Here is a 25,235-nt window from a genome sequence, read left to right on the forward strand (position 1 = left end):
TATTTGTATCTAAACATTCATGTGTTCAAAATTTATCTGTGTGTCAGTTTGTGTTTGTGAACTTGAAGGAGTTTATTTCTTTAAGCAAACAATTTTACATGTGAGATAATAGTGTTTGTGAATGTGTATGTTTGAACATTAGTGTGAATGAAACTTTATTTGTGTGTATGTTTACACTTTTTGTGTGTAAACATTTGTGTGTATGTCTACACTTTTTGTGTGTAGGTGGACATGTTTTTATGAAGGTTTGTGAGTGTAAACGCACGTTGTGCCTTAAGTGTGTGAAAGTTTAAGTGTGTAAACAGTGTGTGTAAGTAATTTGTTTGTGTGAACATAAAAGTGTGTGTGTGAACATTAGTGTGTGAATAAACTGTATTTACGTGAATTTCTGGGTGTGTGAAAAATGGGTCTGTGTGAACGTTAGTGTGTGAACATTTAAGTATGTGTGTGTTTCATGTTGTGTCTTTTCCTCTACATTCCCCCCCTCCCTTACCCCCCCCCCCCCCTACAGCATATCAATGAAGGCCAGATATGTACTAGAGGGAGGGAGGGGGTTTGGGGGATGCAGCCGTGCATGGCTGAGCGCACTGTTCAATAGTGTGCTGGCTGGCTGACGGGGACCGCGACTGGCAAACGGCTGCAGCGGCGTATTCGGCTATCGCACCCAGTTATCGTTTCCCCCATGAAGGGTTCCCTTATCACCCCGGCCCAGAGAGGTCTCCCTTCTTCTCCCATCCCCGAGACACACCCCCCCCTCCTCCTCTTCCACCCCCCAATTCCCTCCTTTCATATCCACCCAGCGCTACGTTGAGCAACATTCAACCAAGAGGCAGGGAGGGGGCTTCAAAGATTCTCTCACGGAAACACACAAACTCTCCGAGTGTGCACGGAAGTGTGCACGTGTGTGCGTACACTCAATTTGCCAAAACAGTTTTTCCAGTGTAATTGGGCTCGGGGTACCTGTGTCCATGAGATAGCGCAGCCTCTTCTCCACGCGCGCCGCTCGCGCGTCGATGTGCCTCTGCTCGCTCTCCAGCGCAGACAGCTCCCCGACCACGTACTGACTGGTGTCTTTGAACGCCTTCTGTCGACCGCAAGAGAGGCAGAGAAAAGAGGGGAGGAGGAGCAGAGAGACGGCGTTAAACACAGGGGCAAAGGATGGAGGGATGGAATACAAAGAGAACGGAGGAAAAGTAGGAAAAAGTGAACAAGAAATGAAAAAGAAAGAGCGAGAAAGTGAAAGTGGATTTAAACTACATGAACACGTGTTTGAGGAGCACAAATCCTCCACACATGAAAAAACTGAAGCAACTGTTGCTGTCTGTCATTTCTGAAAGCTGCTATTTCAACAAAACATGAAGAGACTTGAAAATTAACCTTTAGGAGCACAGAGAGTTCTGGAAAACTGATGCACAGTAAAACAGAGAAGCTAACGATAGGTTTTATTCTAAAAGATTTGAAAACAGGAGGAATTCGGGCTAAAGTTTTCACCTTCATGTCTGACTTTCCGTTTTAAGAAAAAAAGGATTCTTCAATGCTTTTTTCCATTTAAAGGTCCTGGATTAAATGGTACGTTAAGAATTAGCGGCATACGGCATGACTGGGTTAAATCAAACCTTCATAAACTGAAGAGTCTGATTTAAAAAAATAAACGTAATAATAATTGATAAATTTGTGTAACTTTAAATGTCATTCTTGTGTTTCCATGTTTAAACAATGCACTTCTCAAGCATATATGAGATGTATCATTGATTTAAATGAAATACTGAAACAGTTACTTTGAAAGATAGGTGGCAAATTCTAATATTAAGATTCATGCAACAATTTTTTTGTCCAAGTTTCTTTATATTTTTATAAAAAGACTATAACCACACAGAAAGCCTCAAGTTTCTGTTGAAATCAAATGATCACTCTAGTTTTTACAATCAAAAAAGGAAAAATGAAAATAGACGAGTGAAAAAATGTTGGAATACGTTGAGCTCACAAGTAGTATAAAAATAGCTAATTAAACAAAAATAAACACTAAATACATTTAAATAATAGAAAACCCTTTAAGTTGAACAAAATATTAATACATTTTTTTTTGGGGGATTAAATATAAATTAGGAACTGAAAAAGAAAGACTCTATAGATCAGGGGTCTGAAACCTGTGGCTCCAGAGACACATCCCTCAAGACTGGCACTGATTTAATATAGATTAGATTTCAAATACTAAGCAAAACTGGTAAAAAAATAAAAATAAAAAAAGTTTGATCTTTTCTGATTTCTCAATTAAATTTATTAGTTTAAAACAGTATATATATACACTTTTTTTTACTATACTTTCTACTGGATCTGTAACCGATACGTTTATGATTATGTTCTGGTAAACAGCAGTAGTAACTAGGAAAAAGGATGATGGATCATGAAGTAGACCTAACAAGAGAAAAATGCTATTTAAAAAGAAATAATTGCTAGTCTCTCTTTACTTTTTCTGTTAATTTGTTTATGAAAAAAAAACATTTAATAATAATTTATATTGAAAATTAACGATGTAATGATGCCAAGCGTTCTGGAGGGCAGAAAATGTAAAGCGGTATCAAATTTACCTAATTGGTCAATTAAGACTTTGTGGCTTCTAATAGGATTTATAATCAGTAAGAAACTGGCACTTTTTGACTGTTAAAGGTTGCAGACCGCTGCTATAGATCATATTATCATATTAGCATCTTCATGTCGTTGCAACATTAATTAATATCTGAAATAAAATTGAGAGAATAATGACCTTTGTCATTTTTGTAATGTTTTATTTGTAAAGAGTGATGCTCCCGTTTGCAGAGGCTGCAGAAAGCATCAAGTGTGTCGTCTGACTATGTTTACACTTTATCTTGCAGATAAAACTTGACTTTTTTAATTTGGTTGTGCTCACAAACTGCTTCTTCCAGCTTTTCCTTCGCGCAAAACACACACACGCGCACACACACCAACCTGTAACAACAGGCAGTGCTGACCCCTCTTCACCTCTGTCTCTCAGCTGTTTGCTATTCTTCAGGGACTCTCAGAGTGAGGAAAATGTTTATTCAAATCTGCTGCCGAGGATGCATCCCAAAAGTATCTGCGGTTTATTGCTGATGCACTTCCTTTTTTTTTTTTTTTTTTTTTAATGGGAAGGAGAACTAGTGAGAGGGAAAGTTTTTTTTCCTGCTTTCCACCCAGGCCAGCACTTTTCCTTCAAGTCTTTCCACCGAGCCTGTGTGGCTGCGCACACATGTGTGTGTGTGTTCATGCCCTGAACCCCCCCCCCCACCACCACCTCCCCCCTCTTTGCGCGCTCTCGCTCTATCACCATATTTTTCCTTGGCAAATCAATTTTACACATGATCAGCCCCCTCCCCCGCCGCGCTCGGCCCAGCCGTAATTAAGAGCAGGGAAATTACCATATATATTATATTAATGCAAACATCATTCAGCAGGTAATTCTTGGCTGATCGGGATAATGGAAAGGTTGAACACCCATTAACCCTGGGGCCTGCGCACCGGACGAGGCGCGTGCACGTGGGGGTGTGTGTGGGACAGGTTGGAGGGTCGAGGGCAGGAGGCTCTGCAGAAGCGCATGGCACATGGAAAGGCTCTTTTTAACGCCGCATGTGCACGTCCTTTTGGCTCGCACGTTCAACGTGCGAGCCAAAAGGATGTGCACATGCGGCGTGTGGGTCCCAGAAGGGCGTGCACGTTCAAACATGCACACGCAGGCAGCTCTTGATATCTACATTGTTATAATTAACATGGCAGTCTGTTAGATCAATACTTGAGTCTTTGTGGCACAGAGCGACGGTGGAGAGAGTGGGAGGCCACAGAGGTGAATGGGACAAGGGTAAACTGAAACATGCCAGGAGAAGGCAGTAACCCCCCCCAGCACAGAAAAAAAACAAAAAAAAGCTCAGCTCTTATTCATCCTGGCGCCTGATTTTGCACATCTAAAGGCGACCATCAGGGTCAGCCCCCTGCCCTCTCCACGGCAAAGTTACAGTTTTGATCAACTAAAAGCTTCACTTTTCACAAATATATGTATAAACCAGGAAGGATGGAAACTTCTTAATGGCCGGAGGTGGGGGCAAATGGGGGTGGGACAATCCAATCTCAAGAGTGTGCGAATGAAAAAAAAAATCTAAGGTTTATTTGAATCAGTTTTCAAAGATTTGGATTTAATTTCAATATTGTGAGAAGCTTTTTAAAAAATTCTCTAATCATTTGATTTAATCCTGGGGTGCAGTTGATGTGTTTGTGTTTAATTCAAGTCCTGAACAAGACACTCAACACTCATTTTCATCCAAGCATCATGCATCTGAGTCCTCTTCATTCAGAAAAGGTCTGCCTCCAGACACACTGCTGAGGGCAGATCATCCAGCATTTATCGACTCTGGTGGGAAAAGTTTACAGCAAGTTTGACTGTGCCTTTATCCTTAGAAATCAACATTCTGTGTGCTTCTTTGCTGAAGACTTCCTGTCCTACTGATTGTGGATTGGAGTTCAGCTGCACAGTGAAATTGATCAGACATCCAAAACAGGCTGAACTTGTTAGATTTAAATCATTCTAATATCAGACAGATGAGCCAGAAGGTGATCTGTATTACTCAGAAGATCAATTCAAAAGGTATTGTGCCATTTTTTCTTTTTTTTTGTTTCAGCTTGTATTTATAATATAAAAACAAGGAAATTTGTACAAACCTCGTCTTCAATCTGTCTGTGAACCTCCAGCTCTGCTGGTGAACCTCTGTCCTCCTCCATCCTCCTCAGGTCTTCAGGAACAGACTTCTGCCTCTTCACCTCTGCAGGGACACGATCACAGATTAGGGGTGCAATGGATCACACAACTCACAGTTTGGATTGTGTCATGGTTACACATCTGTGCAGGCATGGATGTTAGTGTGAAGAAAGCTTTGTTCACAGTAAAACCTTTACAGTTGGGTCTCAGCCACAGCACCCCACCCCCGTACCCCAGCATGATGACCAGCAGACTCTGCATTGGTCTTACCCGGTCTGTTCTCCACATACTGGCTAAAGGACTTCAGCTGAGTTTTCCTGACTGCAGAATCTGCGTTAAACACGACCGGGCTGCGTAACCTCTCTGTGGCTCTGCGCAGACGCTCTCCTCGCAGCTCCTCTGCATTTTCCTGTCAAATAGAAACAGAAGGTCAGTCTGAAGAAGTGCAGCTGGATGTCACCAGAATGCACTACATCTGTGAGGATCCATCCAATGCAGTGTGCCTTTTTTATTTGTGCTGTTTTCTTTGCTCAGGTTTTGATTGGTTGCCTCATGTAACCCATCCATCTTCTAAACCCCCTGAATTCCTTTTGGGGTCATGGGGTTGCCAACCCAGCTACTGTTGGGTGAATGGGAGCTACAACATGAACAGGTCCTCAGTCAGTCAGTCCGACACCAATTAACCTATGAAGCATGTTTTTGGACTGTAGGTGGAGAAAACCCATGAATAAGGAGAACGTTCAAACTCCAAAGAGAAACCATGACCATCTTAGCATTAGGGGTGTAGGAAAAGATCGATTTGCGATGTATCCCAATATTTCATTTGGCGATACTAGTATCGATTCAAAATGCTGTCAAAACGATATTTATTATTTATGAGCGTCCTTCAGCGTCTGACTCTTATTTTCCACATTAATCCTATTTTTTTTTCTTATACTGAAAATTATTTACAGTGTTGACTGTTCTCTTTAAGAACAAATACTTCCTAATTTACCAAAATGAAAGCACTATGAATTTGCTTGGGTAAAAGCAACTTGTATATGAGGTACAGTTGCAGTACCTCATATACATTGTAATCATCAAATAAAATGAATATCACAATTATTACAATGAAAGGCATGTTAATATTCAGATGCAGTTTTTTTCTAAGTCATACTCTTTAAAAAAGTAAAAGAAAATGTCTTCTGGTACAATATTGCGATACATATCGTATCGTGAGACGGGTATCAGGATACGTATCGTATCGCCAGACTCTTGCCAAAACACACCCCTACTTAGTATAAGGGACGAGCTGCGCCACTGTGCAGCCCCTAAATACACATCTTATAATTGAATGGAGGGGGCAGCTCAGATGGTAAATGGTGCATACTTATCCCTTGTGCTATCTTAGATGACCCCACCCTTACATTGACGTGTTCTTCCTACCATGAAAAAGGTGGATAAAGGTGGAAAGATTTCATGTTATCCATGGACACCAGTGAGGTTTACAAATCATTGAAGAAAAAAGGTTCAGAGCACTGTTTAGTGGGTCTAGATGACCCAACTCCTAATGTTAAAGTGCCTAGGATAGCACAAGGGCTAAATAGCGCTTTTCTACCTTCCTCGAAGTCCCAAAGCGCTTTACAGTCCCAGTCCCATTCACACACACATCCACACACTGATGATCAGAGGTGGACCGCCCTACCGCTGCACCACGGCCGCCCTCGGATGACGGTTTCTGTCTTTGTCTGACTTTGTGTATGCGTGCTCCTCTAAGGGCCTCCTCTTCCAGCCTGGGTTCTAATAATCTGCCTACTGCTTTACATTTTCCAAAATTCTGATTTCAGGACAAAAGTCAAGCTATTTCATCTGCAGAATAGAGGCTGCACTTTAGTCCAGCTCAACCCTCCGTCTCATATTCCCACAGTTAAAACATGGAGGACCTGCTCCACAGAGTTTAATTCACTTTATTTGGAGATTTTGATTTTGAGAGCAAAACCTCACGCATATGCGGTTCACATCCGAACAAAGATACACCTGCAGACACAAAACTGGTGAAAGTTGATGTATAAACCTCTCTGAGGTTTGTTTGGAAATGCACATTCATTTGCTCAATCGTGAGAGAGACAAAAAAGGAGGCAATTAACTCGACTTTCAGCCGAACCTCGAGCCAGAAAATATATTCAGATTATGCAAAACGCCACAAACGCTATTGTTTTCAAAGTGTTTGGAAAGCCACGGTGTTGCAGCACGAGACGGGGCTTCATTACGGAGCCATCACAGTCGAGCGAAAACAAGCAGACTCCAGTTACGACTGACACGGCGGCGATGCTAATGAGACCAACAAACGTGTAATAAAGTCGACAATTAGGACAAACGCCCTCCACGGCGGGAATAGACGGAGGGAGATAGTCAAGCGGGGTGTGCACAGCCAGCTAATAGGGGCAGTGGAGGAGGGGGGAGATGTTAGCATCGCTTCAGATTATTGACTCTCAAAAACAAAGTCAGCAATTAGCCTGGTCCTACATTGTTTGCTCTATTAGTCTGTCAGCTTCTGTAGCCACTTAAAACTCTGTGTCAAGTGAAAATTGAAGCAAATTTATTTATGGAGCGCTCTGGGCTTTTGCGCAATTTAAAGCAGGAAGGGACATGAGACAACAATGTGATGTTTAAATCACTGATTGTGCTGGAGAGGTAAAATAAGTGCCATGAGTGTCATTTCATCAGAAAGTTCAGCTGCAGAAAGCGGCAGGCCTTCAAACAAATGTTTCACAGACCAAATGGTAATGTTAATCCGAGGTCGACACAAAGTTTCAGACCTGCATTCGTCTATGAATAATGCATATGTTTGCTTAAAAAAAAGAGAAACAATCAAAGGTAATTGGATGTCGGCGGATTTGTTGGATTAGCTCTCCTGTCCTTGTCATATTTTCATGAGGATTTCAAACATTTGTCCTAAAGTGGTTTGTTAAAGCAGGACATCCTTGCACGATCTGCAGACGAGTTTCCTTCCAGAGAGTGATCCTCTGATGAGAAAAATGATTCCGATTCCAAAGAAGGATTTTATTTTTGAAAAGCACTTAAACCAAAGACAAAACATCAACATTGGTTCCTCACAGGCGGAGCAGCAGCTCCCTCAACTGACAATCTGTTTGATTTTGGGATGCCAACCCGCTTCCCCTCAGTGTTGCATCATTGCTGCTATGAATGAGCATGTGCCCCCCCCCCCCCCCCCCCGGCTAAAACTGCAGTCCGCTGAACGTAGCCCACTCCTATCGTGACAAGGGGGTGTGGTCACTTCACCTGTCCCATGTGACAGGCAATAGGAAAACCCACCTTTCCTTCCATTTAAAAGTAAAACGGAAAATCTATTTTTACCAAATAATAAGGAGAAAAAATCCACACAAAAACAGATTTTTCGTGCTTTTAAACTCCAGTAAGATTTGTAGCAAATTTTTACGTTTAAAATCTAACTGGCATATACACTGTCCCACATATAGACTGTTGTGGCTTGTAGGGTTGCTGGTTTACGACTGCCTTTTAGCGTTTGGATGGTGTGATGACACAGCAATCCAGTGTCCAGATAAGCAACAATCTGGAGCCAGAAAGGCTTAGAAAGGAGGTGAGAGAGAATCTCTGAGGTATTGGAGAAAAGTGGCGAAACATTAACACAATCTTTGAGGAAAAAATAGCAAAACTTTGGATGGAAGAAAATGTTGGGACACTGAAACGTATTAAAATATTTATCGATGTATTTAAGGCAAAAGGAGGCAGACCAAATATATTCTCAGTTTGGTACAAAAAGGTGTGTCTGCACATCTATGGGTCAGATCTGTTTATATTAAAGTCAAACAATCATCACTTTTCAGGTTAGAGGTCAATTTAGGAGAAACTCTAGAACTGCAAGGCGCACTAAAGCATGTACACAGACATGTATGTGCACCCCTCTGGGCATGAACGAATAAGCCTTTTAGGCTTCAGAACTGAACACACACACACACACACACACATGTGCATGTGCACACAGGCCTCACTCACTGTTTACTTATGACTAAATCAATTCAACAGGTGTTCAGATTTGCAGTCTGCCTCATTGATTCAGTACTCGTATCAGAGGCTTCAAACACGCAGCTGTAACTTTCACACTCACACTTATACACGCATGTGCACACATAAATGTGCGTGCGCACACAGCAGGCTGTCTGAAAAGGTCACTGCAGCGGGCTGCAGCGACAGAGGAGGGTTTTTCTGAAGGACACTGGAAGCGGCCCACATGAAGACGGCGGAGCGCCAAACTGACAAACCGAGACAATCTGCCTCTCAAGGATTCGACTGAACTTCTAGTGATACACAGAGAAAGAAAAAAGGCGGCAAAAAGGAAAAAGTGAATGTTGTGTTACCTCTAGTGCTTCTGTAGGGCTGAGGGGGGAGGGGGAGGAGGAGGAGGCAGAGGGCGAGGAAGAGGAGGAAGTGGAGGAAGGAGACGTGGGAGAAGTGACTCCTCTGGGGCCCACCTCCACCATCTTCTTCAGCTTCAAATCCACATTTTTGCTGTTGGCACCTGGAGAGGAAGAGGAGGAGGTTGTGTGAGACAACCTGTGTGAGTACCTTTCATGTTTATTTCAGAGAGCTGCTGAGTTTTCTGTACCAGGTGTGAAGGTCAGTAACCGAAATGATAAAAGATGAAGAAGACTAAAGTTTAAAACAGCTTCCCCCTTCAAACCCTGCGCACAGAGCCCGTTAGTGCTGTTCAAGTGATATGTTATGTGAATCATAACTGTTACAAATTAGCAAATTAAAAAATCAGAGAGTCGTTTGTGTGGGAATCCTACGAGCATCCTACAAGCACTTCAGTTCCTTTCAGTTCACTTTCACTAAAGTTTTAAATCTGAATTAACAACATTCAATTTAAATATTATAAAATAATATTCTGTCATAAAAAATTAGACGATTGGTTTTTCAAATTGTCAGAAATGTATTTAACCTCCATTTTCACAGCTACTTCTTAAAAATCGGCTTCATCATCAACTAATTTAATTAACACTTTTAACTGTTTGTTCCCAGTGGGACTGAACTGTCACCATGGTAACTGTATACAGAGACCATCTCATATTTTTCTTTTAAGAGTTTTTCTCATGTTTTACACTTTTATGCACAAATATTTTTCTGACTCATCCTCTAATATTCTGCTTTCTCCAAGACTTCCCTTATTTGCTTCAACTTCTCTTTTTTCCCTCTTCTTTTTTTCATCCTCCGTTCCTGCCAGCAGCTGCAAACAGCTCTATTTTACAGGGACTGCTGGGCACGGCCCCCTGCCAGGTCAGAGACGGCGCTGGGGAGGATGAAAGAGCAGGAGGGCGAACGTTTCATGTGCTCCCTCCCTTGGTGACTAAACTCAGGCCGGTGCTCTTGAACTTTGCCATTAAAACAATTTCCTACCTGGAGACCAAAACCCATGAACATTTCAGAGGAAAACCGGGTTTGATCCTTTCACATCCATCAAGGACATAAAAATGGGCACCAATAAAGACAGAAATTCCAGCACAAATTTGAAAAAGTGACATGATAAGACACATCAAAGCTGCAAAAACACATTTGCCTGTTTTCATTTTTGTTTTTTCGTATTTCTCGTGTCGTTCCCAGAATTAATTAACTACAAAACAAAGCAATTAGTTTCTAGAAGATTTAAGAAAATGCTTTTGAAGATATGTTTGTGTTAGAGTTTACAAACATCAGGGCTGCAGAAAAATGCAGGTTTGTGAGGAGGATGAAGATGAAGAGCTGGCATTTGCCAGAGAGTCAGATAAAAAAAGCAACAAGAGATCCTCAGCAGTGAAACAGAAGCAGAGGATGAAGAATGCCTGCAGCAGGTGCTTTTACCCGGAGAGGTCAGCTCAGGGGCGGGGTTAGTAAGCTCTGGTGGGCTGGAGGCAGCTGGAAGGGCCTCCGGTGGCGGTGGGTTAGTAACCAAAGCAGTAGCAGGAGCAGAGGAGCCAGCGGTGACAGAACCATCGCCACCAAAGATGACCTGCTCCTCCAAAACCCCACCCTCCTCATCCTCGTCTTGACTCCTCCCACTGTCCACAACATCTGAGGGTGTTAGGGAAAAAAGATGGACAGCAGGAAAAAAGAAGAAGTTAGAGAGGAAGTTAGGTGTGCAAAAGATAAAAAGAGGGAAGAGTCAGAGCAGGTTTGGTTTTCTGGAAAAAGATTAACATAAAAAAAAATCCAAACAATCCAAAATTGGTGCAGCAAATGGCATAAACCTTCGCAGTTCCCCACGGCACCCTGGCACCACTTTAAAGCCCTGAAGATCTGAGAGAGCACATTTTTATGCTATAACATTCAGAAAACAGCCCTAGTGCTTCCAATTAGCCTTTAGAGTTAAAATGGCTCCGGTGGATGGTGCAGGTATGCTTTCCTGATGAACGAGTTTCCGCTCTGCTTTGGCACTTGTGTGTATTCTCTTGACTCCCGTAACTCTTCAACCCCTTACATAAATAATGTAATTCCAGTGGATTCCGTAGCAACGTAGCGCTGATATGTTGGATTTTACAGTAGTGAAGTGTTTACACGGCTGATTCTGCTGTGAAGAAAAGCGGCTTTGCAGCACTTTTTGTTCATAAAGTGTTGCGCAATGGTGCAAAGCCAATATGTAAAGATGCTTGTCTTCGCACTAGAATCAGCAGTACGACTACGTGAACAGTCAAGGAGTCATAATGTGTGTTATTTAGATGTTGCCAGCTACAGCTCCAGTGTTAAAGGTAGCTGTAGCTGTGAATTGTTTACATTTGCCCCACTCAGTGGACACATGCTCGTGTCACATGACCAGTTTCGTTCCTGTTTTCTCAAAGACCACCATTTGATTTGGTTTCTGTTTTCCTTCTTATTAAAACATGTCTAGAAGAAACACCAAACCTCAGGTTAACATGTTCATATTTGGATATGATAACAGCAACATTTGGTTTTGTTACAAGGTGAAGCAAGATGGAGGCCGTCGTTCACGATGGAAGGAATTTACGTACAACTTTATTATCGCAGTTTCTTGTTGGTCTAAAACAGTGCGTCCATCAGGATGATTTTATTTCTAATTCTAAATTTTTGGGTAACTTTTGCTGAAAATTTATGAGACTTTAAGAAGCAGATGAATATTCATCCTCGTGTTTTTTTTGAGGGACTCAGGCCTTAAAAATCGGTGGGGTAAAAGAGTCCAGAGTGTGTGTTCTTTGTTTCAGTCCCTCTCATTGGCAAGTCTGCCTCCTGCCTTTCTTTTCCGGATAAAAGAAGTAAGGCGAACACAAAGCTCAGAAACATGAAAGCACATTTTCCATTAAGTCTCCTGAGGGGTTCGACAGAAACAATGCCGTCTCCACATTAGGAAGCAAACAGAAAGCATGTTAGAAGAAACTCAAACGGCTCTAGCTGCATGGATAACCAGCACGGATTAAAAGAAAACAATCAGTAAACAGTGTCAGACATTGCAAGCTCCCTCCTCTGCTCTTTATTACTTCAGACAGAGAACAAAGACAGAAGGAGAGGGGGGAAATAACACCGCTTCCTGATTTTTCTCTTCTAATTTGCTAGCTGCGACGTGGAGCGTGCTAGCAAGCGCCGTCCCTGCGTGGCTGGTCGGGGCCTAATTAAGGAGAGGCCATGGTGATGGAGTTGGGAAAGTTTGTTTGCGGGCAGGCACTTGGAGGGGGCAGCCCGAGCTGCATTTAAAGAACTGTGAGCAGTGCTAGGAGAGAAGGAGCGGGGGAGCGGGGGCTGGGATTAGCCGTTCTGCTCGGCAGGCCTTGTGTATCACAGCCCACAGCATTTCTCTCCTCCTCCGTTTGCTCTCTTCTTCCCTCTGACTCCAATTTTAATAAGATCAACAATTAGTCCGTTCAGAAAAGCTGAAAGAGCAAATAAACCCGGAACATCCGTCCGTCTGCCTGCTGGGCGGACGCTTCTCCTCCTTTGGGTCAGCTCTGTCCTCTAAAGTTCCCTCTCCTTCCTTTGGTCAGATCTAACAGAAAATGTCTTTGTTGCACGAACAGAAGGTCAGAAGTTTTAACATTACTTCCACAAAGAGCAGATTTTTAATAAAAAACCTCTTCTGCACCTCCTGTGGAGCATCAGTGATGTTTCTCTACACAAACTCTGAAGCTGAGGGTAGAACAAGCTCAGAGTCCCATTCAAGCAGAAGATTTGTGGAAAAATCCAGCAAAAATGGAGTTTGGTGAGGCTCAAACATCCCATAATCGCAGTGATCTCACATGAAGAGGCTCTTTGTCGCCTCATTAGGATGGAGTGAAGCTCCTGAACAGAGGAGTGATGGAGGGGAGAAATGTGGAGGAATGTGAGGCCTGATGATGGTTATTAGAATAATGACCTCAGTTTGAAGGAAATGGAAAACAGTGGGAGACACGTTTGCTGGTAACAGATGACTTCAGGGTTTTGGGTGTAATTCTGTTCCTACGGTCAGGTTGATTAAGAAATACTTGGGGGGAGGTGTGGGGGGCGTCTTGTTCAGACCTACAGAAGCTGACAAATTGCCACTTTAGTTTTTCTTTAGAGAGACTGAAACATGTAGAAGTGAAGAAGAGGCCAAAACAGCTGCGGTGACAAAGGAGGACTTTACTGTAGTCTGTCTGTTCTGCAGATGGGTTCTCAGGTGTGTCCTGACCTCCTGCAGGTGCTCCCCTGCTGCCTCTCGCTGTGTCCAGCAAGCTCATGTCGGATATCTTGACTCCGGACCGGGCCTCGGCGATCAGCTGCCGGGCGCGCTCTCGCAGCTGCTTCCGCCGCTCTGCATCCCGCTCCTGCACACAGGAACACAACAGTCTGAGCTGCAAACACAGACATTACGACAGAGGAAGAGCAGCACTTTTTTTTTTTTTTTTTTACTAACTTGTCCTGTCTAACAGCTAGGCAGGCAGATGAGAGCTGAGGGCCTCTTGTGTTGGACATATTTTACTTTAACAAGAGGGGTTATTAATCTTCAGACAAACAAAAGGTATGACTGAATAAACCCCTTTTGTAATTGAGGCCAAACTTTATTAATTTCAACCATGTTTGAAAATCTTTGGTGTTGGACCGGACGGAAAAGGAAAGAAGGGAAGAAGAGAGAGGGATGTTAGAGAGGGGAGGGTGATAGTGAGAGGGGGAGGTAAGACCATGAAGCAGCATAGAGCAGACAGGTTTACTGGTTGTTTATCATTACGGTACGGTTCAAATGTAGTACAAAAAGGGCGGGGCCTGTCCACACACACTCAAATGTTATCAACACACCTGCTAGCTGCAAAAATGTCCACATGTCAACATGTACACAAAACAGATAGTGTTCACAAACGCATACCTATGCCTTTAAACCAACTAGTGTGAAATCTTTCATTCATTCAATCATGCAAACTATTAGTGCAAAGGTGAGCTAACACCTGTGCTCAGGTGAGTGTTTATGTTCTTCTAAAATGGATGGTGGAAAGTGAAAAGAAGGAGGAGGAGCGCCCAGCCACCCCCACACCCAGACCCCCGCCGCAGCAGCAGCGGCAGCCGGAATCCCCCCAACGCCACACGGGAACAGGCAGGGAACAACCGCCCCCCGGGCGACCAAGACCGCCACCCAGGCCAGGGCCAGCAGGACCGCCACGAGGCCCCCAGAGCCAGAGAGCAGGGAGGCGTGGAGGGAAAGAGAGCGCCCCCCCAGCCCAACCAGGAAAGCAGCCCCCCGCCGCGCCGGGAGAGCCCAACGCAGGGCCCCACCGGAGAAGGACGCCCACAGCCCCAGACGAGCACCCCACCACCACCCAGGAGTTCCGGGCATCCCCCCGCCCCAACCCCAGGTACGAGCCAGGACCCCCCAAGGGAGACCCGCTCCGCACTCCAGGCAGCCACCCACCCGGCCCACGGTTGGTCCAGGGAGGAGCAAGGCAGGGGCCCGCCGCCCCCGCCCAGGAGGGGGGAACCCCGGGGAAAAAAGGGGGCCCATAAGGGGTGTTGTAAATATGGCCCGACCAGGCTCGGCCACTGTTGGAAGTTTGGCGGGGCCCAGCGCTCAGGGGCAAGGACAAGGACCCACCCCCCAGGGACACGACCCCCCCCGGCTCAGGTGTAATGTGAACCCCCCCACCGTGCGGAGAGAGCACCGCCGGGCCCAGGAAGCCGGCTCCCAGGGGACACGGCCGCCGTCGCCAAGGGGCCCGCACCCCCCACCAGGGAAGGGGTAGGGGACAGATGGACCCAGGTCCCACCTTCCTTGCAAAATGTGTGTGCGTATATGTGTGTTTGACAGGGTGTGTGTGTGCATGTGTGTGTGTTTATGTTGGAATGTATATATTGAAGGGGGAGGGGTGTGTGTACTAAGGGGGGTGCAGTTAAAATTGGCGAGTAGGGCACTAAGTGGACATCTCCTGATTACTCACAGTGATGTCCCCTCACCCTCCACACCAAGGGGCCCTAAATTTCTAAGGTGCGGTTAAAATTGGCGGGTAGGGTGCTAGGAGGACATCTGCTGCTTGCTGGCAGTGATGTCCAAGCACCCCCCCTACCAAGGACCCTAAATGTCTAAGGTGCAAATAAAACCGAAAGAGGGGGGGCCCACTCCATACGGCAACCATAGGAGGGGGGCCACTGCCAAGTAGCTCCCCCCCAAGGCGCATCGCAGGCTAGACCCCCCACCCCCTCACCCTAATATGAGGTTATATGAGGAAGGGGGTAAAATGGGGACAGCTGATAGACTGTCCCCCGGTGGTCAAACAGCTTTTCAAACTTTCTCTATAAATTATTTTGAATTCCAAACACTATTGATTTTTTTGTTGCTTTTATGAACATTAAGAAACTATAAATGTCCTTTTGAATCTTCAATATGTTTGTGTTTAGCATTCGTATTATTTACCTACTGATCTTTATTTGATCATTTATAAAGTGTGATAGTTTTCATTCTCAAAAACAATAATGAACAAAAATAAAATCATCTGCAGAAACCTGTCCAGTCCAAAAGATTTCATAAGATTCAGGCAGAGTTGGACAAATGAACTTTAGGGAGAATCATGAGTGCTTGTTTACAGTAAACACACACAGAGCATAAGTAATGTTATCTTCTGGTGATTCAGAGGGAGTTTTGATCAAACTGCATGTTCACATCATGGAGTCTACAGCCGCCTCGGCAGACAGATGCAGTATTGAGCCGTCAGCATCAAACGAATGGCAGAAATGCCATTTTCGGGTCCATCCAATGTGATTTAACTGATAACACACGTGCACACTCACATGCACACTCCCCCAGAGCAAGCCAGACTTGAGGACAATAACTGACAGAACGTTAACTGGTGATGACCTGAGTGTGTGCAGAGAGCATGCTGGGAACTAAACGCACTTCAAATGTTTCTCTAGTTTTAAAATCTCTAGAAGTTTGAATGAAATACAATCACTATGTGTGAAGGGGGCGGAGCCTTACTTTCTGCACTTCTACTTATTTTGTTAAACAAAACGTAAAGAGGCAAAAAGATTCCTAAAGCAAGTTCTATGAGCAGAAAAGTCAGCATTTTTCTATTGAGTATTTCAACAAAAAAACGTATGCTTTAATTAAATATTTGCACAAACCCCACCCTGCATTTGTACGAGTGAACTCCACCCTTAGCTGCCCCCCCCCCCCCCAAACACAGCATCTCATACGACTCAGGGGAGGGCGAAGCTGCATTCTGACAGCGACCCCCCTCCCTGTGGTTTCCTGTTAATCAGGCTGCTCCATATTGAGGCCGAGGTTTTATTGAAGCCATTAACAAAACAAGCAGCGCCCGCTAATGAGCAACATCTCTCCATTTCCATGTCAATTGTTTGTTTGTAGCTTTTGTCTGGGGGGGACAATGGGGCTGCATTGTAAATGACAGCAACTCTAATGCACCCTGTGAGTGTGTGCACGTGTGTGTGAGCGCGCCCAAGGGGACGTCCACAGGGAGAGAGATAAAAAAAAAAAAGAGGGGAGGGGGAAGGAGAGAGACAGCAGGAGAGATAAGGAGTGAGAGGAGGAACGAGTGCGGAAAGTGTCTGAGGAGAAGTGTCGGCTCCAAACGCTCCAGCCGGGATGTGCCAGGAATTCAAACAGGAAAAAAGAAAGTTCACCCTCTTTTACTGGGAGAACATACAGACCAGCCTGGTCTGCAGAGACTTTGAAGAAACTAAAAAAGTTTGTTTTTTAGTTTGCTCTAAATTCACTAAAACTTTCTTAATTCCTGCTGCTTTACATTCTTCTACTCTTTTCACTCTGTGGAAAGTCTGTTTGAAGTGAACTGTACCAGAGTTCATCTGCAATTGAACAGAGACTCTTGCTTTCAAGACAACCAGAGGTCTCTTGTTTGTTTAATCCAGAGTTCAGGTGAGCTTTCATAGCTGCTGGACCAATCGGACCGCCAGCGGAACAAGATCTGGATCAGACCAGGACCACAACTGCCAGAATGGCTTATTTCCTGACCCTGCAGTCATGATCTGAGCTTGCAAAATTAAAAGGAATTAAAAGGAGTCCAGATTGATCAAGGGCTTTAACTGAATTCTCCACAGATCTGAAGCAACAGTCCTACCCACATCAGGGCGTCTGGTTTCAGTGGTAAGTCAATGTACAGACGCAACCCGGGTCCTGCTGCACTTTTCAAAGGTTAACTGCGGCAGTCTTGCAGCAGCGTGTTTTGGGCCTCACAGGGCATCCAGAGCTCAAATATCTGAACTTTGGCAGAGAATTCTTGTCGCATCAACCAATCAGGGACTGCTTTGGTCCTTGAAGTGTTGATGATGTGATCAGTGGGTGGAGTCCAAAACCAACATTGAGGAAAATCTGATCGTTCTCCTCCTGAACTTTATGATAGTTTTTCATTTGTATCGAGACAACAATAAAAAGGTCCTCTAAATTTAATCTTATTTTCTCTCTGCTTAGATTAATGCGGGACAGCGAGTCATCTTATTGGGTCTCAGCCAAAGACAGAAGTACCGCTAAAGTCTGCCGTCTGCAGTCTGCAGCTCACCGCATTGGGAGAGTCTCTGAATGATCTCATGGAGACGTGCTTACCAATGTTTTGCTTTAAAAAAAATATATACCTCAACATTATCCGTTTTCTTCATCCACTGCAAATGAAAGGCACAGATATCCAGTCAATGTTTCCGTGTAGCGATGAGGCTGTAAACAGTGGCTCCTCCCACATGCGGCACGAATGTCAGGTTTCTGAACACATCTTTGTACAAGTGGCGAGAAGCGAATTTGACACGCATCAAAAGAGAGGCGGCAGATGCGAATTTGACACACTAATGACATTCAGTGTGAACACAGTACAATTCCCAGTGAAGCAGGGTAGAAACTACAATAGTCACAAGCTCCCTGCTCTCCATTCTGATGCATCCACTTGAAGACGACTAGATCCACGTATGTATTTGTTTTCCCCGTCTGAGCTGGAGTCTGGCTCAAAACTGTACAACTGGCTAGCTCCAATATGGCTCACTATTTTTGTTGCACCAGTAACGTTAGGTTGGAGAGTGTAAACAAAGGGATGACGGGAAATGAGCGCAGGCTTACTCCCAACAAAAGGTCCCCACCACAACTCAAGAGGTGAATTTCTAATAAACTACCATCGCTCTGCAGAAACTATGTCCTTGAAAATGACACAGGTTTTTTCATTTTGGCTAAAAACGGCATCATCATAATTAAAAGACACCTGGGAACGCTTTTACAATGGATCAAAAGATGATCAGAGAGGGTCTTTAAGAACAGCAAAAGCATCAGGGTGGGTCTTAAAAGACACGCAGCTCCTGGAGTTGAAGTTTGAAATCAGTCATATTGACCATCTAACTTGCTACTGGGGTTAGATTGGTTTGTCAGTTTAGTTCGTTAGTAGTTGGGTCATAGGACTTTTTAATGTAAAAAAAAAAAAACACAGAGTAAACTCACATTTGTGTCCACGGTTGTGAATATTTGAAGAAACTCTACAGGGCCGTTCAAACCTCTCAAACAAACTTTAGGGGGAGGTGAGGGGGTATGTCTGGTACAGCAGAACAGAACTCTCATTTAAGTCTCAATATACAACTTATTATTTCCTTTCTTCCTTTGTATTTATCCTGTTATTTTTAACCCCCACCCACCCCCAAACCCCCTGTAATGTAATGTCATGATAAACACTGTAACTGCTGGCCTTCTGGCTAAGAGCTGCTTCTGATATCAAATCTGGCCTTTGCAGATATGGAAACAGTCATGTCTTGTATCTGTATACATAAACATAAAGCTCAGGCGCCGACACAATCCAAAACATCCCATCTCTTTATTGTTGCTCGTCATTTTGGGGGCAGCAAATGGGAAATTGACTTTGCCTATCCAGAGGCTAGGATTATCAGGATGGAAGAAAAGCATCTGGCTGGTGCCTTTCTCCATCAGCAGTCGAGTGAGCGGAAGGCAAAAAAAAAAAAAGGTTATATGATGCTAAAACGCAGACCCACATTTTACCAAAAGTAAGGAACGAAGAGCTAGCCTTGAAGGTTTGCATCACAAACTTCCCAGATGCAGAAAAAGCTCAAAGTCATACGGCTGAAACGGGAAAAAAAACAGGCCTCCTTTAATTTCAGAGCAGAAAGGCCTTAAAGTTGATAAAACTGTTCAACTTTGACGTAAATGATCAAACTATTGGTCATTCCTGAATTCCGATAAAACACACACAATAAAAATTGTGTATTTGGTGTTTTTAACATGTTCTTGTAACATTTTTCTAATGATGGGGGACATATAGAAAGAAAACTAAGCTTAAAATTGCATTTCTGAGTATTTCTTAATTCATATAGCTGTGAAGCAGGGGCAGACGAAAAAAATACAGTTGGAAAAACAATGTATTTGTGACGTTGCTCTGAGCTCTCAACGGGGTTGCTCTGCACCGTGTCCCGCCCACAATTCAGAAGCCAACTGCTAATAAACTTCCGCTCTGCAGAAAACGACACAGGTTTATTATACTGGCTAAAAATGGCATAATCATAATTAAAAGACCACAGGGAACGCTTTTGCAAAAAATCAAAAGATGATCGGAGAGGGACTTTAGAAGTTTCAATTCATTGTCAGGCTGCTGCCTGTCAGCCACATGTATATGTTGTAGTAAGAGCCTGTGTTCAACAGAAACAAGATAGACCACAGAGAAAACTGCTGCTTCATTTAAAAAGTTGACAAAAAACAATAAAGTTTTTTTTGGTGAGATGACATGAAACCCACAAATTCACCAAACCAAAAATCCCACCCATCCCATGAGGACATGGTCACAGCTGGGATGAAAGCAGCGGAAAGAAGACAGACTTTTTTCCCCCAAATGGCGACAGCAAGAACAATCAGCTTCTGTCTATTCCACCAACTGCTGGGAGCTCCAGGAGAAGAGAGGCTGAACGCTTGAGTGGGAGGCAGAAACAGAGGCCTGCTCCGGAGGCTCGGCACAGGCTGAGGAGGCCTCTCCGCTCTGGAAGCTCCTTTGGAGCAAGACGGGAGAAGGTTGTCGCCTTGGTTGCTCTTTTCTGGGCAGAAGAAAGAGGGTGGGAGGGCACGCACCACCGGTCATGTACAGAGACCTGGCATGGGCACAGAGTGATGCTACACAAACAGACACAAACACACACGTGTGTGCACACAATCACAATTGAAGGAGTCTGCCAACCTCCCAGACAGCAAGCCTGAACGATCCAGACATTTGTCATGATGGGATAATTCACAGAGAGGAGGGGCTTTAGGTCTCTATCAGGACACACACACACACACACACATATATGCTGCTGTTAAACTTAAAGGACACAACTGGACTGTTTAAAAAACAGTAATAAATGTCAATATATTTAGACAGAAATGCAATAAAAAACAAATTAAGACAAATTCTGATCATAAAAGAAGCTGTTTGCTTTAATACATTAATTATGTGAAATCTAAGAAACATTTAGCTTCTGAAATCTTCTGTTTGCTCTGCTAAAATGACAAACACATTCAAGAATGAACCCACCCAAACCCTTTTTGTTGCTCAAATTTAGGTAAAGATGGGAAGAAAACGAGTGGAGAGAAGGGAAGAAGACGAGTGTGGAGCTTATCGGCTGGCTCCAGACGGAGCGCGTGGATCAATGGGCACGCAAGGCCCACAGCGATCAATGCATTTGATAAAGAATTAAAGGAGAGCCACTGTACATGGCTATCAAAGCACCAGGACACGGCCTAATTATGATTCGACGGGTGTGTGCGCATGATAGGGGTCTGCGAGCGAGTTATTGTACAGAAATATGAATCTGAGATGTCAGGACGGACTTGTGACTAAATGCACGCTTCGCGCGTGCACGTGTGTCATATTTGAGGCAGTAAAACCTGCATGTTTGTGATCTGTAGGTGTTTTAACTCGGGCATCAGGACAGGTGAGCTGGTGGAGAGGATCAGAGCTGGAGAAGCTCTTCACTACAACAGACCAGAGATAAGAAGGATTTGGTTTGCTAACTGTTTGGAAGAGCACAAGGAATATGTATCGCCAAACGGCAGATGACTCTATATAATATAAACAATAATTACTTAACAATAAAATATCATCACAGAAATATTTTTCAAAAATATAAGGACAAAAAAGTGAAATGTTAATAAAAAAATAAACCACAGTACTGTTTAGCAAGCCATAAAAATATTAGACCCTCTCTGATGAAAAATTGTGTTTTTAACACATTCTGTGGCATTTTTCTCATGATAGAGAACACATACAAAGAAATTTAAGATTATAATTTTGCTTCTGAATATTCATTTATTCAAATCGTTGTGAACCAGCAACTGACAAAAAAGACGCACTTTGTAAAAGATCATATTTTTAACGTAGAAAATATGCTCGACGGGCTACAAGCCCCACCTTTTTGCTAAATTCTGATGCATCCACTAGCAGACAAATAGATCCATGTATTTGTTTCTTCTCATCTGATTTTTAATTTTCATTGCACCAGTAATGTTAGGTTGGGTTGTATGAGGGGTGTAAGCTAGCAGGAGTGAGTGTAATGACAGGAGATGGATGAAAGGACGTAGGGGCAGGCCTACTCTGTGCCAGCAGTCACGCCCACAACTCAGAGGTCAATTTCTAATGAACTCCTGCCACTCTGCAGAAACTATGTTCTAGAAAATTGTTCAGGTTTTTAGATTTTGGGTAAAAAATGACAAAATCATAATTAAAAGACCGCTGGGAAAGTTTTTCTAATTTATCAAAAGTTAATCAGAGTTGGACTTAAATAAGAAGTAAAGTTAAACTGTGAAAACGGAAATTTTGACCTAATTTCCAAAAATCTCCCCAGTGAGACGGATTTGGAATTCTTCCCCTACCCCTACATTTAGCCCTCCAAATGGAGAGTTATAAAAAAAATAGTGTCTTCGAATTCGGACGTTACTCCCACTCGATGACATTATCAATAGTCGCCGGTTAGCTACGTTAGCGCAGAGCTGCTAGCGCTCGGAAATAACTTAAAAATCGGTTTTAGAACTTTAAAAAGATCATGCTAAAACAAAAAGTCGTTATTTATATTTAAGTGTATTCTTCTGTGCTTCAGAGCACACCCATGTGAAGAAAAGCGCTTCTCCTAACACCCTCGCGGCTGAGGGCTCGGCGTCCCTCCACCGCGCGGTTTAGCCCTTAAAAAAACTGTTTCGGACAACCCTGCCTCTCCGAATGGCCCTACAATTGGAGAGGCAGGCAGAAGCCGTAGGGATAGGGGAAGAATTAGGATTTGGCCTAAATGAAGTTCTTGAATCCATCTTTCTCTTTCCAGAAAAGGTTCTCACAAACGGCAAATAAGATTTCAGTTGTCAGTGAGTTGTCAGTGATTGTTTTATAAAAGATTATAAGACAGGAACAAACTGGAGCAGCTTTTCTGACAATGTTTTAGCAGCAGAATGAATGAGAAGCAGCACAGATGATGAGACACAGATGAACACTGAATCAAACTATAGACAGCTTTAGAGTCAAGATGATCTGAGATTATCAACATTGCACAGATTATCCAGATTACTGGTTTCACGTTTATGAGGACTTTTGAAGTATTGGCCCAGTTTTGAATTAAGAGAATTTCCATAATTATGCTCCTTTTTTTAGTCTCTGAACACTTTGAGGATGATTTAAGGACACCAGTGAGAGTCTTTAGGGGCTCTGACGTTTTCTAAAAGGTGCAAGTAATCTCAGACTCCAACAAATCACAGAATAGCCACCTCCTTGTTTACAGAGTCTAGATCTGTGGAAAGTTTCTTCCTAATCTTGTATTTAGAGGGATTTTTCCTCTCTAATGAGGAACTTTTGCTTAATCAGTTACACTGAAAATGTAACCTCTGGGTTACTTACTGTATATTAGCTGTTATTATACACTAAAAATAATCTGGCCTCCCTTGAATGATCTGGATTGAACCGGATTATAGTCATCAGCATGAACTACTGCTTTGAAATGAAGTGGTCCACCTAAATTCTTACCTCCCAAACCAGCTGCTATGAACATAGTTGAGAACAGGTAGGGGAGTCTCAATCAAATCATGCTTTGAGCTTTTGGTAATTCTGCAATCAGCTGCTGGTTTTGTCACAATAATCCCTTAAAAGCATGTTTGACGCTTAAGTCTGTGGAAAAAGGTAAACCTTATTTTCCTGTTTATCAGTTTAAGAACAAAAGGAGCAAAACAAGATTTCAAAGTAAAAGTTCAGTGAGTGTCTTCCTTTGAAGCTTCATTAAAACATAAAAAAGCAACATGACAAAGAACAAGATAAGACTGTTGTTACAGGAAAACAACCACTCATTTCCTTCTGGGAAGTAGAACTTCTGCAAAACATGAAAATTCAGCATTAAATGTCTCTGAGTTTCTTTTTTGTCCAAAACTTTCAGCAGTGCTGAAGGTTTGTGGGTGTGCATGAGCTAGCAGAGCAGGGACTTTCCTCTCTGATGGCTTGATCAGCTCTTGTGATGCAATTCAGGGAGATGCTTTAAACCTACTCCTTAACACATGCACACACACACATGCACACACTTTAGAGGCTGCCTTTGATCTCCACTTCTGCCAATTCAGCCACAACACATCCCATCACAGAACGCACACGGCCCAAAGGATCTCTGCAGCAAACCTTCATTAAGGACAGACCAGGAGAAGAGCGAGGGAACGAGGGAGAGGAGGGGATGAAGAGAGAAAGAAGCACATCTAAATGAGACCAGGAGGTAGGGACAACATGTCAATAAATTCATTTCACGACATGATCATTTTAAATGCGAAGCACCTTTATAAATACTGTAAATAAGCTCCTTTGATACAAACACTGAACTTCTCTCTCATGCTACTGATTTCTGAAATGCACCTCTCCATTCAGTGTCTGGAGATCAGGTTAAAACCTGAGGAGTTTGGAAAGCTGATCAGATCCATAGCGGATGTTTCTGTGAACGCCCATTGACAAATAACAGAAGAACCAATAGGAATGTCTCCTCCCTTAACTATGCTCAAGTATGATGATAAAATAGCCAGAGGAACTCATAGACAATCATCTTTCAATATTTTGTAAAAATGTTCCCATTGGTCTTTGAATTATGAATGTGCTGTTCTTAGCCCAAATCAAAACACCTATCGTTTTCTAGGACATAGTTTCTGCAGAGCAGCAGGTGTTGTGAAATATCTCGCAAATAAGTGCTTTTTCAACAGCATTTTCATCTGCTCCAGACGAGGATTTGAATAGAGAAATACTCAGAAATGACATTTTAGGCTGAATATTTTTAATCTATGTTCTCCATCAGAAAAATGCCACAAAAACATGTTGAAAACACCCAAAACACCATTTTCATTGGAGTGGGTCTTCCACAACCATAAAAGCCTGAGGATATAAAGTCAAATGCAAAACCCTGACATGAACTACAGGAGGTTGAAAGGTAAATGATGGCTTATAAAATTTCCAATAAAATTCAAAAGCATTCGGAAAAATGCTAAGAAAGCTTAATACGTTTCAACATTGTTTATAAAAAAAATTCAATAATCACTAAAAAGTAAAAAAATAAAAAATTGGTGCAAAACTAAAAGATGTAAACATAGCTGAAAATTTGTTAGAAATTAGTTTCCAGGGCAAATATTTGATCCTTAATTATTTATATAAAGTTTGAATTATTACATAATTCCACAAAACAAAGAAACAAATAAATAAATAAATACATAAATAAATTCCCTGTATCTCACTGAGCTGCACCTGAAGGACAGATTCATGGGGGCCCCCCCTCCCTCCATCCTCCTGAGCTTCCTGTATTGGGTTTTTCTGCGCTGGGTTCGGGCATCCCGGCCTGGGTCACAGCAGCATGACCTCAGTTCTCGAAATGTATGAGTATTTGTTGTTTGTCTGATCTTGTTCGAGACGTACTGGAACTAAATTTCCCCGTGATGGGTTAATAAAATACGTGTGAATTTGAATTTGATCTGCTGAATAATTAGAAGAAAAAAAGAAATTTTGGCGGAAAGTTAGCTGAAGCTCTTAAAGTTTTTCCCATTCATTTTCAATTACCATAAATC

At 43.0% G+C, this 25,235-nt stretch overlaps 1 protein-coding gene across 10 annotated transcripts in view; it reads right to left on the reverse strand.

The window, feature by feature from the left end:
- The window catches only part of ehbp1 (EH domain binding protein 1), a 147,268-nt gene that overhangs the window by 30,320 nt on the left and 91,713 nt on the right, over positions 1-25,235 (reverse strand). For 3 of the 10 annotated variants that reach the window (XM_078931786.1, XM_078931788.1, XM_023963396.2), the window contains 6 exons: positions 13,395-13,557; positions 10,604-10,813; positions 9,124-9,284; positions 5,015-5,153; positions 4,708-4,808; positions 961-1,084 (listed from right to left, as the gene is read on the reverse strand). In XM_078931786.1, coding sequence (XP_078787912.1) covers positions 961-1,084; positions 4,708-4,808; positions 5,015-5,153; positions 9,124-9,284; positions 10,604-10,813; positions 13,395-13,557 — 898 coding nt within the window. The remainder of the gene's footprint in view (positions 1-960; positions 1,085-4,707; positions 4,809-5,014; positions 5,154-9,123; positions 9,285-10,603; positions 10,814-13,394; positions 13,558-25,235) is intronic. The other 7 variants (XM_078931791.1, XM_078931790.1, XM_023963400.2 and 4 more) reach the window with 4 other exon arrangements.

Source organism: Oryzias latipes, chromosome 15, assembly GCF_053564925.1.
Source record: "Oryzias latipes strain Hd-rR chromosome 15, Olatipes_Hd-rR_3.1".
NCBI lineage: Eukaryota > Metazoa > Chordata > Actinopteri > Beloniformes > Adrianichthyidae > Oryzias > Oryzias latipes.